Raw genomic sequence first — 14,497 nt, forward strand, 5'->3', positions numbered from 1 at the left:
AGCCCTAGTCTCTAGTTCCATTCTTGTTCGAAATACACACACACATATATATATTTGTGTGTGTATTTTATATATATGTATATGTATATATGTATATGTATGTTTGTATATAAGCACTGCATGTCCCATAAGCATCTCAGATTAAACATGCATAAAATAGAACAGACTTTTCCTCACCATTCTACTGAACTTCCTTAATATAATACAATTCCTTACTACTCTCACCTTCAAGTATCCCAGGTTTACATGGACACAGTATCCATGGGAAAGGAGAACCAAATTTAGGGAGGTTAATAATGGAATACACGCATATTGTGAGCATATACTCATCCTACTGACACTGTTGGACTTTAAAGTTCTTTCTTTCCTACTGAAGGGAACCAAATAAACGTGTTATTCACCCTTGTCTCTTCCCAGTCCCTTGGTTCTTGCTTAGCAGGCTTCCAAAAGTCTGTTCCTGTCTGTAGGTCAACATTACATTGCTGGGGCTAGCTTTCTCTTGATTCCATCTGATTTCTTTTCAGTAGAGAAATAATTAAAAAGGGAGAATCAGGATTAGAGAGAGAGGAGCATTTAGATAACAAGGGCAGTCTGCTGGAGAGGACAGGAAAAAACCCAAAGAAATCTGAGAATAGATTGCCATTTGGACATGCATCTTAAAGCTGCCTCCATATTTAGTATCCTTGCAAGTAGTAGCTATTTAATATGTATTATTTATAAAAATATTTCAAATATTGATGTAGGAATATGATTTTATAGATTTAAAATGATTCTTTAGCAGAAAACAATTATTTTTAAAATGTATCTATTGCATCTTAAAGAAATTATACTGTGAAAAATCTAACCTACTAATGCTTTTCTTTTTGTAGACTTTTCGCCTTATTGCTTATTTTGCTCTTGTCAGGATTCTTAAGGGTAAGTTCTTGTAAAACAGTAAGTGTAAAAATAATTCCTAATAGATCACTACAAGTTAATCTTAAGTATAATGATTTTTTTTTTCCCTCTGAGACAATTGCCCAGGGTCATACAGCTAAGAAGTGTTAAGTGTCTGAGCAGCAGATTTGAAGTCAGGTCCTCCTGACTTCAGAAGTGGTGTCCTATCCACTGTGTAGTATCATGACATATTAATAAAATGATACATACTACTTATAATATTATAGAATACTTATAATTAATAGTCCCTTTAGAAAAAGTAAGGCCTCATGTTGGCCATTACTATTCCTAAATAACTGAAGTAATTAATTTAATTATAAGAAAATAATTTAAATTATAAATTAGCATAAAATATTCTAATTATTAAATTATCAGACTATCTTATGCTCAATTTTATTAAAGTCTCAATTGATGTCGTGTGCTAAATATCTTTCTTTATCAAGAAGCTGTGCAGTGGATAAAGCATCAAACCTGGAGTCAGGAAATCCTCTTTTCAAATCTAGTCTCAGACACTTACTAACTGTGAAAGTCATTTAACCTTTGCCTGCTTCCTTTTTTGTAAAATGGAGATAGTAACAATATTTAATTTGTAGGATTATTGTGAAGTCAGTTGAGACAGTAATGTGCTTTGCCAGCCATAGAGTGCTATATATAACATTATGTATTGATAATTCAACCAAGATAATATCAACATCATTATTTTATTCTTTAGGTTTCTTTCAGGATCTTTAAAATATTATATGGAATTTTAAAAAACTAATTTCAAAATATACTTTAATTTTAGAGATCTGATTTTATCAGTGTTGGATATGCCCTCCACAGATATAGATCTTTTTTTTTAAAAAATAACTTTTTATTGACAGAATCCATGCCAGGGTAATTTTTTACAACATTATCCCTTGCACTCACTTCTGTTCCGATTTTTCCCCTCCCTCCCTCCACCCCCTCCCCCAGATGGCAAGCAGTCCTTTACATGTTGAATGGGTTACAGTATATCCTAGATACAATATATGTGTGCAGAACTGAACAGTTTTTTTGTTGCACAGGGAGAATTGGATTCAGAAGGTATAAATAACCCGGGAAGAAAAACAAAAATGCAAACAGTTTATATTCATTTCCCAATGTTCTTTCTTTGGGTGTAGCTGCTTCTGTCCATCCTTGATCAATTGAAACTGAATTAGATCTCTTTATCGAAGAAATCCACTTCCATCAGAATACACACAGATATAGATCTTAAGCCCTTTATAGCTTAGTAGATAATTTTCAAGAGTAGCTAATGCCAAAAAGCAAACAAAGAAACAAACAAAAAAAACTTTATTATTCTGAGATCTGGTTATGAACTTATCCAAATTTATCAAATTTAATAATAATTTATCCAAGTTAATTACACTTAACTTCTCATGGTTGCTGTGAGGATCAGATGAGATAGTAATTATAATACTCTTATCTCAGTGCCAGGCATATAGTAAATGTTATAAATATAAATGCTAGTAGTAGTTGTTAAGACTAATCTTCACAGGACAAGCTTTTAATCCATGACCAAGATAACCATTTTGGCTTGGTGGGGCCTGTACTCTGTTGACAGAAGCTTTCTCTCTCTCTTTCTATCTTTGTTTCTTTCTGTCTCTGTCTCTCATCTCTCTCTATCATCCCTATTTAATTTACAACTGTTTGAATGTGAAGAGAGAGGTCAGAAGTAAGAAAATTTGTATATTAGTAATAGATTCTATTGACATAAATGAAAATTCAGAAGAAATTAATTGACATTTATTGAGCACATATTATGGGTCAGGTACTAAGTTAAGCACTAGGAATATAAAGTCAAAAATAAAACTATCCCTCCCTTCAAAGAGCTTACTCTAGTGGTAAAGACAAAGTACACATACGTAAATATTTGCAGAATATATACAAAAGGAGTACCATGTTTTGGAAGGATGAACACTAACAGATGGAGGTGGAGGTGGAGGTGGGGGGAAATCAAGAAATAAATGATACTCAGTAAACTAACTGTATGCTAAGCACTAAAGTAAATGCTGGGGCATAGAAAAAAAAAATCAATCCCTGTTCCTTTCAAAGATCTCCTCTAATTAAGGGAGACAACACATAAGAGACTTCTGCTGTGGTGCTTATGGAAATACCTTCAAAGTTTCGAGGCTGTTTCAGAGAAGCAGATGGCAAGGTCTAGGAGTACTTAGACATCAGTGTGTGCTGGTAAATGTTTTAACTATTTGTTGGGAAGAGAATGTTGCCACAACATACTTTTGCATTTAATCTGCATGATTAACATTTCCCCCATCACTTTTTAAAGTCAGTCTAGACAACCTATAAAACAACAAATCATCTTTATTTGTAGCATTTGCTGTTTTTCAAGGTGTACTGAAAATTTCACATTTGACTCTTGCAAATTAGAATGAGGTAGCTCTAAGATAAAACTGTATTAGGCTGTTAAGATATTCATGCCGATGGACCTGTAGGACATAGAGTTGGGCTAAGACCTTACCTCAGGAGAGCTGTTCAGGACTTGGTGGATCTCCATCTCACCCAAAGAAAGAATTAGTGAGGTGGAGCTGAGGAGAATGTTCACTGCAAGCATGGGACATGGAGTTGAGAGATGAGGCATTTTGTGTGTGAAAGAGTGAGCCATTATGGCATAGTTCATGGAACAGATTGTAAGACTATTGGAAAGAGAGAAAGGGGCCATGTAAGGTTCTGGTTAGCTTTCTGGAGGTCTTGGGACCAGCCTTGGTTTCAGCAGTTAATCGCCACAAGAATAGTCAGGAATAAAGTCCAAAATCTTTATTGCCTTCTTCAGTCTGTCTCCTTCGCCTGAGGCCCGGCTAACTTTCTGGAGGCCCTTCAAATTGGCCTTGTCTCAGTGGACAAATGAGGGAGGACAGGCCAGCCACCACAATGGTGGGAGATGGAATGTCTCTTTCCTATCCTTGTTAGCTGTTATATACTCTATTATAAGTATATCATCATAGGTGTCAATCTTGTAGAACTATATTAAATACTAAGTATATGTAAACTAGAGAATCATTATATTAATTTCACTGAGTTAAAACCTTGTTTCAAGTATACTTCTCCAGAGTTGTGTCCTTTACAGGCCAGGTTATGGAGAGTAGCAAATGGCTGACAAGGGAGTTTATATTTAATTCTAGAGTTAAGAGGAAACTTGTAGAGATTGCTTAGTAGGGAGGTGACAATTGGATGAATTTGACTGGTGAGAAATTGGAGAATCAAGGATCAAATAGGAGATGATTTTAGCAGTCCAGGAGAGAAGTGACTTGTTCCTAAAATGGAATGATGATAATAGCGAAGAGAAAAAAGAATGTAAGAGACAGTGGACATAGAAACAATAGCACTTAGCAACTGATCATGTGTGTGGAATGAGGACTTATGGAGACATTTGAATTGCAAACTTGGGTGACTGGAAGGATAATAGCATCCTTGAAAAAAATAAAGTTCAGAAGAATGGGTGATTTGGGGTGGAAAAATGTATTGAGATTTCCGTTTTTGTTATATTGAGACCCTGACTAGTAGGCAGTTAGTGAGATGGAACTGGAGTTCAGGAAAGGACAGGCTTGAAAATTGAAGTCTGGGTGTCACCTACTTGAAGATAATAATTACTCCTGTGGAATCTGATGAAATCACCAATAGAGAAAGCATAGAGAGGAAAACTAGGAGAAAATAGATGTGACAAATAGTGAGATGAGGGAAGAATGAATTTTTGGTTAATGACCTTGCTTTTCTTAGTGAAGTGTGAAACAAGGGCCCCAACTGAGAGGGTGGACAGAGGAGAGAATAATGTGGCAGATTTCAAGAGAGTCCACTAGGTTAATATAAATGTGTGAAAATAGACAGGTTAGGGAAAAAAATAACAGGATTACCTCAAGGCAGTGAAGGCTCAATTGAGACAAGATAGTATAAATCTTTTGTGTACTTAATCCCAATTGCTTGATGTCTGCCATTTAAATTCTCTGGGAGCAACTCGGGGTGGGAGGGTAGGGAGGATGTTAGGCTTTGACATAATGTGAGCAGTAATAGAATAGGTGAGCAAGAGATTTAAGAAGAGAAGACAGTGCTGAGTTGAATTAGTTCACCAAAGAATTAAGCTTTGGGAAGAGAGGAGAATGTAGCCAGAGCAGGGTTCCTGGCCTGACAAAGTACAGGGATCAAAGATCATATAAGGATGGAGAATAAGTTTAAGAAATGGCAGGTTTAGAAAGGAATAGAAATATAGGTGATACTAGATAAAATAATTTAAAATTCTTGATCCTGTAAGTAAAGCATTTATATGTAATGGTAGGCTCAAAGGGGTGATTATCTCTCTAGATAGCTGGTATTGTTGAGTAAGTTATAGGAGTTGAGCAAATTCAGGAGCTGGGAGGTTAAAGTATCAAAATAGTAACATTTATGTTTTGCCCTTGATAAGTAGGTAGGAAGTATGGAGAAAGGCTGAACAAGAAACTGACTCATTGAGAAAGAAGGAGGAATGATCTGGGGTCAGCAGGTAGAGGTCACCAGGATCTAGATTGGGAATTTGGACCATGTGAACTTCAAATGAGAAGAGAATGGCAATAGAGAATAAAATAGAATGAAAATGTGATTTAATCCAAATTCTTAGCAATAGAAAAAGAAACAACGAGGGTCTTGGAGAACAGCTAATGAATCATCCATTTATGACAGAGCAGTGGAGTGTAAGTATGATCACAGTATGTAGGGTTTTGCTTATTGTTTCATATTATAAAGGAAATGTTTAGTATAGAGGGATGAAGGGGAAATTTTTTTCTCTGAGAAATAATTAAGACAAAAAGATAAAAGGCATCAACAAAACATTAAAAGAAAAATATAATCACAATTGAGTTTTATTGAATTGAGTTTTGGCCCCAGAATATTCAAATAAAGAGGTCCTCTATGCAGTCTACAATGTGAGTCTGCAGTTCAGAGAAGTTAGAGTTAGAGCTATAGATTTGGGAATCACCCATTGAAACCATAGATGGCTTTGAAATTGCCCAGGAAGAGATTGTAAAGAGATGAGGGCCAAGAACAGAATTTTCTGTTAATCATTGACTTGTTTTGACAGCTCCCCCTGCTGGTTTCTTGCTGTTATTGTTTTTATGCCATTTTTTTCTTTCTTTGCTATTGATTTGAATAGATTTTCAATGTTTTGCCTTTCCTCTTCTGAAATCAACACATATCCCTTTTTTAGGATCTTAAAGCATTTTGATCGGCCCTCATCACTAATTACAGGAGGGAAATATCTACTTGTATCTACTTCAATAGATTTGTGGTTTTATTGCTATAGGTACTTCTTTCACTAGTAAAGATCCCAGCTCATGAACTTTTATTCTTAGTGATTCTTGTCCTTGTTTTTTTTTTTTTTTTTTGTTTAAATAAATTCTCTAAAAAAGGATTTATGTAACAGATTGGAAGCTTTCTTCTGGTTCTTTTAATACAAAGTTATGGAAGTCTTCAGCCAGTCATAATCACCTTTCTCTTAATTACCAGTCATTCTGTAAGAACTTTGAAGTCACCCTTTTTCACTTTCTCTCAGTGGCCATTGAGTACTACTTTCACCTCTATCCCCTCGCTGAGAAAAGCACTTCCTTATTTAGCCACCAAGGATTTTTCTGCTTTACTTCCTAACAATAATTTCTTTTATCTTTCTGGTGGTCTCAATGGATCTGGCCTTTAAAAGTCATAATTTAGTCTTGACCCGATCCTTTTCTACATTGTTGGTTTACTTTATTCATTAGCTAATTGTTGGGCCTTATTCTGTCCTTTAGGAAAATTTTAATTTCTGTAACCTGTTGCCCCAGACTGACATCAGAAATACCTTGTCTCTGAAGGCTATATATTTGGAACCTGTGCTACCCTGATTTCTTCTTTCAAGTTTGCCTTTTCTTACTACTTTTACTAGGTCTCCAGCTGACTGACTTTCTCCTTCTGTTCAAAGTTAGCACTTTCTACTGATTTCACCTTTGACCCTATTAATATGTTGCCAGTTTAGTTTTGATCTAATCCTTAGCAAGTTGGGAAACCCAATATAATAGACATTCAAAGTGTTAACAGTAATAATGAAAGCTAATACTCTTTTACATACATAGAACTTTTTAAAAGTTTGTGAAGGCTGTGGAATTAGTACTACTCTTATCCTCATTTTACTTATGAGATACTGAAGACAGGAGAGGTTCAGTGACTTTGCCAGGATCTCATAACCAGTGAGTGTCTGAGGTCAGATGGGAACTTGGGTCTGTCTGTTGTGCCAGGTTGTCCTTGCCCTGCCAAATTTTTTTTTAACCCATCTAGGGGTAAGTTGATTTCCTTGACCTCTTCTCATACAGTACTAAAATGTCTATAACAGTGGAGTGCCCATCTACTTTTCTGACTCTCCTCCCAGCCCTCCATGGGGTCATGGCACCTCAGAGGACCACAATCTCCTAATTATTACTGCTTTGTGCCTCTCTTTCCCTTGTCACATCTTGCCTTTTCATTCCATTTCAAACGGTCCCTACTCATTCAGACTTCCCCTGGTTCTCTCATTTTTTATTTAACTAATTGATCATGTCTCTACTCTGTCCTTAACTTCACCCCTAGGCTCTAGTTCCATGTTTTCAGTTCTTTATATCCTAACAGCCCCATATGTTCAATATATTTCAAACTAAACTCTTTTCCAATGTTCATCTTGGCCTTTTAGTTTCTGTGCCTTTGGATATACCTTTCCCACCTTGAAATAGATACCCTGCCCTTGACCATCCATCGTATAAAATGCCTACCTGATTAAAATCCCTTTTCCTTCTCAAATTTCTCATAGCACTTTGAATGCATTTTAGCCATTCCATTTCATTGCCACCCTGGTTTGTGCTGTGTGATTGCAATTGATTTAATTAGTCTTCCTATTTCCAGTATCTCCTTGATATCTTTCATTATTATATACCATCATTACAATAGTCTCTCCAAAGTACTATTTTGCTTATGTCACTCTACTATTCTGAAACAGTTTTCCTAATGTTGTCAAACTAATAATAAATCAATTATTTCCCCTTATCTAATGTCAATTTAGCTTTCTATTTTATGTTCTACTTCTTTACAGTATACTTCACATTTATTTCATGTTCTCTAATTAGATTACACGTGGGTCTCTAGACACAGCTTAATTTATTGCTGCCATTTTCTCTATTTGTGAAAATCTTGCCCTTTATTCTTTTGACTATCCTAAAAGGGCCAGTTCATACGGATCCTCTTCCAGGAAACCTCTAATCAAATCAGGACTAAACCTGTATATACTTATCTTGAACTTCCCTTAAAAGTACTTGTCCCATAATACGATTATTTTTGTACCTATTTTCCCTACTAGATTTTAAGTTTCTTGAGAATAGAGATTATTTTATTTATCTTTGAATTATTTGCTTCCAAAACATTTAGCATAGGACTTTTCACATTGTACGTTGTCAGTGTGTGTTTTATAAAGAGATGGGTGAATGAGTTAGTAGAATCATTGATAATGAAGTTCCCTCACATCTTTTAGGAAATCTCAATTGAATTGGATTGTCAGTTTTCAAAGCAAAAAAATTTGGTATGCAAAAATAAAATATTACATTTTGAAGAAGTTTTCAAATATCTTGTTGGTTTGGAGATGATTTGGAGGGCTGTGTTCTTGAAGACTATGCTGATGCAATGCAAATTCTTAACAAACTGAAAAGGCTTTCAAAATGGGTTTGATGATGAAATAGATGCATTGTCAGAAGAGTAGTTGAGCTGAGTTGGAATTTATCATTAGATTGTTTGCAAGGTGAATTTTTCAACTGTAGTGCTTCTCAAGGACCACTATATAGAGGTTGTGATTGGGATCTATGGAAAAGAGTACCCAATGAAACAAATGAAATACATCTGGGATACCGCTGTAGAGTTCTAAATTGTCTTGCCAAATCTCAGACAAAAAGTAAATTAATCATCAATGTTATTTTATACTTTTACTTATTGTGGTATAGTATAAAGTAAGAAATTTAGAATACTTTATTCTACATTTGGAATTGATGTACTTTTGAGATTTTTTAAAAATCATGTTATTATTGCTACTAGTGATTATTTAAAAGTAAATAACTACTAATTATAGCAAGTAATTTAAGGTCTGAAAATACTTTTCTCAAATATTAACCAACATACATTTATTTTTTAATCTATAGTTCTTCTACAATAATGAATTAGTGGAGATAATCTTTTCTGCAATGGGAGCCCTTCTGTTCTGTGGATTCATCATTTATGATACTCATCAACTGATGCATAAACTTTCCCCTGAAGAGTATATATTGGCTGCCATCAACCTATACTTGGATATCATCAATCTGTTCCTGAACCTGTTGCGTTTGCTAGAAGCATTTAATAAAAAGTGATTGAGAATAATAAAACTATTTAATTAAACGAGGTGGTTTGAAATATAGATTGTTAAAAAATTTTTTGATCTCTAGTTATTCAGTATTTGTTGAGATTGAAGCTTTACTATTTTTTTTTATAACTACCTGCTGCTAGATTTTTGATTTAGAATTTATGAATAATGTTTCATATTGTTTTCCATTTTATTTTGGATCCTCCTCCAAAATGTTTGAACTAAGTAGCTCTAACAATATTTTTTCTTTGTAAAGACTAGAATTAGGTTTTTAACCCAAGAAAATTCTTAATTGAAAATTTTATTATCTTTGATTTCAGTAAGGACACACTAAAAATTGTTTTATTTCTTCCGATTCTAAATTTGCCATAGGTTGGTAGTTTGCGATTCATGAATACATAATATAAAATTAAGGTTTTCTTTGTAGAGTGATTTTTTTAAAAAATGTTTTTCCTTAAGTATTAGAAAGTATTTAATTTGTTTTATATTTAGAAGGCCTTTAGTTCCATTAATCTTAATCTGAAGGAGAATATTTAATTGAACATTTTGGAGCTGTGCAACTGACACTTTCAGATTCTTCAGTATTGTAATAAATTGTAATTAATGATTTTAGATCATCCTTAATGCAGTTTTACATTCAAATATAAGTATTATAAAATATCTATTTAAAGATAAAATATAAAGTATAAACAATGACAAATATTTAAATGTTGTATATATTTAAATTCAGAATGTGTTTGTGTATTTAAGATGTGCATATGCTATTAAATAAGCTACATTTCAAAATGTCGGCAGAAAAAATGAACTTTGTGGCTTTTTTTGAGAATGCTGGGCCATAGGCAAACAGCAGGTTAACTCAGTGTCTCTAAGGGTGTCATGTAGTGAGAACAATACAGAACTTAGTGATAGAAGGCATGGTTCTGAGTCCTGACTTATTTATTGTCAGTGGAACTATAAATTAAGTCCTTGAATCTTTTAGGGCCTCAGTTTTGTCAGTTCTAAAGTAGGAATATTTAAACCAGTGAGAAGAAGCCAAAAGGAAAAGGGAATGGCAGAGAATGAGATGGATAGATAATGTCATGGAAACAATAAATATGAACAGATTTTAGGAAATAGTGGAAGATGGGCCTGGTGTGCAATGGTCTATAGGGTCATGAAGAGCAATTGAGCAATAGAAGGGGAGTTCCTGGGCTATGTAGAAATTACATGACCTGCCGCAACTCACGTAGGTAATAAGCTTTAGCTATTCTAATTTTTATAATTTATTATGAAAGTTTTTCTTAAAAGGACAGATGAGCAGACTGAGACTTTGTAGAAGCCTAAATGGGCTTCTTGATGGAGGAAATGCCAGTTGTGCTAATAGGGTAAAAAGGTAACTGGAAATCACCTGATGCAGTAGTATCATCTCTCTTCTTAATTCAGGGCTGAGGCTATTGAACTGCTTGAGTTTGGGAGTTCTAAACTGCTAGAAAGCCTATAAGGAGGTCCAAATTTAGTTCATCACCAATATTTTGAGTTTCCAAGAATAGGAGTCCTTCAGGCTACCTAAAGAGAGGCAACCCAGGCTGGAAAAGGAGCAGGTAATAAGCTTAGGATGGCAGCTAGAATTTTAGGTCAAAGGTAGAGGTTGAAAAGCAAGGATGTGGTGCTGAAAAATAGTCAGAAAGACTTGATTGTTTCCCACTTAGATGTGTAAGATACCTTTACTATTTGTCAAGTGCTTTTCCATAAATATCACCAGATTATTATATTTCAGGGAAGTGTTTAGAGCACTTAACTTGAAATTAAGCTGATTTTAATACTGCAATTGATATTTTAATAATAGTAACTTCTTTTGCTTTTTCTAGCATGGCATGTGATTAATTTGCATGCAATTCTGCTTTCTCAATTAAAAGGTCTGTGTGTGTGAAGGAAAGTATTTTAAATTATAAAAGATTTGGATTTATGATTAACTTATAAAATGAAAATTCATTATCTCTTTAAGAAACTATTTAAAGGCAGATATGCCTTTGAAATTTTATATGTATATGTAGATATATATGTGTATATTATGTATGTGTAAATGTTTTCATAACATCTTAAATGTATATGAAGAATTTAGTGATTTCATACTATTCATGGTCCCTCAGTTTTTAAGAATATCTTTTAAATTTGACATTTGATAGACTTATTCAACAACTCCAAAACACTAGGAATTCACCTGCCTTCTTTTAAGACCAATTCTTTACCTGCTTTATTATTTATAAGACATTTGCCATAGGATCATAGAATCTCAAAATAAGAAAGAGCCCTCAGGTCTTCTAACTTAAACACAAACAAAATTATGAATCCTGTCTATAATATTTCCTCAAACAAGTGATTATCCAGTTTGGGCTTGATTACCTTAAATGATCTCTGTCTCCTTATCTTCCAACCCATTCCTTTTTTTGGACAGCTTTAGTTGCTAGTTTTTTCTTATGTGGGGCTAAAATCAGCCTTTTTGCAATTAACAACTGTTCTAGTTTTGTCACGGGTCCAAACAAATCCAATATTTGAAGGCAGCTAGTCTTACTCAAAACTATTTCTGTGTAGGAATGTGTGTATGTGCAATTAAAATTTTTAATTCTCCAGGACAAGAATTGTATTTTCATTTTACTAGTACTGATAATGCTTCACATCTGACTATATGATTGTATCATTAAATAAATAAAGATTCTTGGCACCATAAACTGAGTGAGACTCATTGCCATGTTGCAGTTTTTAGCCTCAACAATCAAACTTTATTGATGCAGGTTATGTTGTTCAGAGTTGCCTTATTTTCTTGAACATTAGCTATGAATTCCACTGTTGCCATGTTGGAAGATCCTCACAGTAGTGGGGATAGTGGTATACCATAGTAGCGGTACCAAGATTATTGTCTACTGTAGGTCCCTTGTTATCATTGCTTGGTATTGGAATGCTTGCTGCCTGATGATGAATCACAAGAATTGCTGCAGTACTGTGTAAAACTCTTTAACTTGTGTTACATCTCCAGGGCCCCTAATGAATCTTCCATTCTTTATTCTGTGTTTTGAAGTTGTGAAGTTTTACTTTAAGAAATAGTGGCTGGGGTAGCCACTTTAGCATGAAAACTATTCCCTATTTAGGGTCTCCGCTTGTGGGGACATACTCCCTCTTCTTTCAAGCCTTCCCATAAGTATGACTTTTCCTTTAGTCAGCCTTTGACTCTGCTCCTGGGGAATGGGGAAGGACAGAACAATGGGAACAATTGCTCAAAGCCATGGTATTGCAGAAAGTTACTCCAGCTCACCAAGCATATTGCTTAATACACTACTTTTTATTTATTTATTTTTGATTAGTATGGGTTCATGTGTCTTCCCATCCCACCCTCCTTTTGGGAGTAATGAACATAATTATACTGAGTAATAAAATCTCTTTGGTTTGGGTTGAATCACATGAAGGATCTCTCTCTCACCATCTTTTCCTCTGTCTCCTCTCTCTCCTTCTCTGTCTCTGTCTCTTCTCTTTTCTCTCTCTTAATCTCTAGCTTAGGGTAGAAGGCAAGGACTGCTGCACTTAAAGGCAAGAACTGTTTTTGCTGTCTCCAGAGCCCAGCAGAATGTTTTTATATAACAAGTACTAAATAAATGCTTTGTGATCCCATTTGAGGTTTTTTTGGACAAAAATACCACAGTGGATAGCCATTTCTTTCACCAGCTCATTTACAGATAAGGAAACTAAGTCCAACAGGGTGAAGAGACTTGGTCGGGCTCACACAGCTAAAGTCTGAGTTATTTTTCAGAGGACCATAACATCCGGGAACGATGCCAGAAACAAGGGGTCATTGAAGAGATGGACATGATTGAAAAAATTGTATGATAATATGAATGCTAAATCATTTCAGTTTCATTCACAATGATAAGTATATAGATGAAAAATATGGGGAGAGTGGATTGTGCATGGAAAGAAAAGAGGAGGGCATTGGGAACAAAGTCCCAGAAAAGGCAGGAGAGCGGCAAGCCTTGACCTTCTTAAAATGAGTCCGGGAGGAGCCATCCAATCAGAAAAAGAAGCCTCAGGTTGGTGCTGCATCCATTTTATGAAGTTCAGGGGTAAAGGAAGCTTCCAGGGGAAGAGGTTTCTGGTTATCACTTTTTGACCATCCTCCAGACAGCTTCAATTAGTAGTAGACCAGGTTAAGAGGGCTAGGCCAGAGCTCTAGAGTCGGAGGCTTTGGACTGCAAGGAAATAAGAGACAAATTCAGAGCTGGCAAAGAAATTTATCCAAACTCATATAAGTGAAGAGAAAGCTGAGACTCCAGAGAGGTGGGGGTCACTTATTCAGGGCCAAGAGATCATAGATTTAGACTGGGAAGAGTCACTTGCTCAGAGTCCCAAAATTAGTGGCAAAACATGCAAATCAGGGTTCTCGGATTCCAGCCACTAGTAAGCACTAGTAAGCAGAATTCAACCTCAGTTTTTTTGACTTCATATCTACTATCTCCCAGATAGAACCAGGATTTCAACCCAATTTCTCTGACTCCAAATTCAGTGCACTTTCCATTCCACCAAATTGTCTCTTGCCTCTCTCTTCATAAAGCCCCCAGGCCTATTTTAGATATACTTCAAAGTTATGTCTGGGGCGAGTCGTGGTTGGTTCAATGGATCCTGACTCTGTGGTGAGAAGGAGCCGAATTCAAATCCTGCCTCAGACACTTACTGGCTGGTCAAAACCTTAGTTTGTCTCAGTTTTCTCACCTATAAAATGGAGATAATTACAGCCCCCATCTCCCAGGCTTGTTGTGAAGATCAAAAGAATGAATAATTGTAAAACTCCTGGAACACAGTCATTATTGTTCAGTTTTGTTAGTCATATGGGACTCTATGATCCCGTTTGGTTTTGTTTGTTTGGTAAAGAATTTGCCATTTCCTTCTCCAGCCCACTTTACAGACAAGGAAACTGAGGCAAACTGACATGATTTGCTAGATAGAGTCTGAATGTCACATAGTTGTTTTCCGAAGAGGGACGTGACATCAGGGATGTGATGCCGGGTCATGCAAGTGAATTGTAAATGTTAAATCCATATTGGTGATATTCTGTAGGAATTGGAGCACTGAACGGGTTAAACCAGTCTAGGGGAGGAGAGGGAAAGCCACACCTCTTGAGGTCGGAGAGACGGCTTCCGCTCCCAGCAT

The 14,497-nt window shown here is 35.4% G+C and overlaps 1 protein-coding gene across 1 annotated transcript in view; it reads left to right on the plus strand.

Annotated features, from left to right (window-relative positions):
• TMBIM4 (transmembrane BAX inhibitor motif containing 4) overlaps positions 1-12,030 on the plus strand; it is a 28,399-nt gene extending 16,369 nt beyond the window's left edge. The window contains exons 6-7 of the mRNA XM_052001769.1: positions 870-915; positions 9,123-12,030. Of these exons, the coding sequence (XP_051857729.1) occupies positions 870-915; positions 9,123-9,329 (253 nt within the window). The 3' untranslated portion in view covers positions 9,330-12,030. The remainder of the gene's footprint in view (positions 1-869; positions 916-9,122) is intronic.
• Positions 12,031-14,497: the final 2,467 nt, after the last annotated feature.

This window comes from Antechinus flavipes, chromosome 5 (genome assembly GCF_016432865.1).
Source record: "Antechinus flavipes isolate AdamAnt ecotype Samford, QLD, Australia chromosome 5, AdamAnt_v2, whole genome shotgun sequence".
Lineage (NCBI taxonomy): Eukaryota > Metazoa > Chordata > Mammalia > Dasyuromorphia > Dasyuridae > Antechinus > Antechinus flavipes.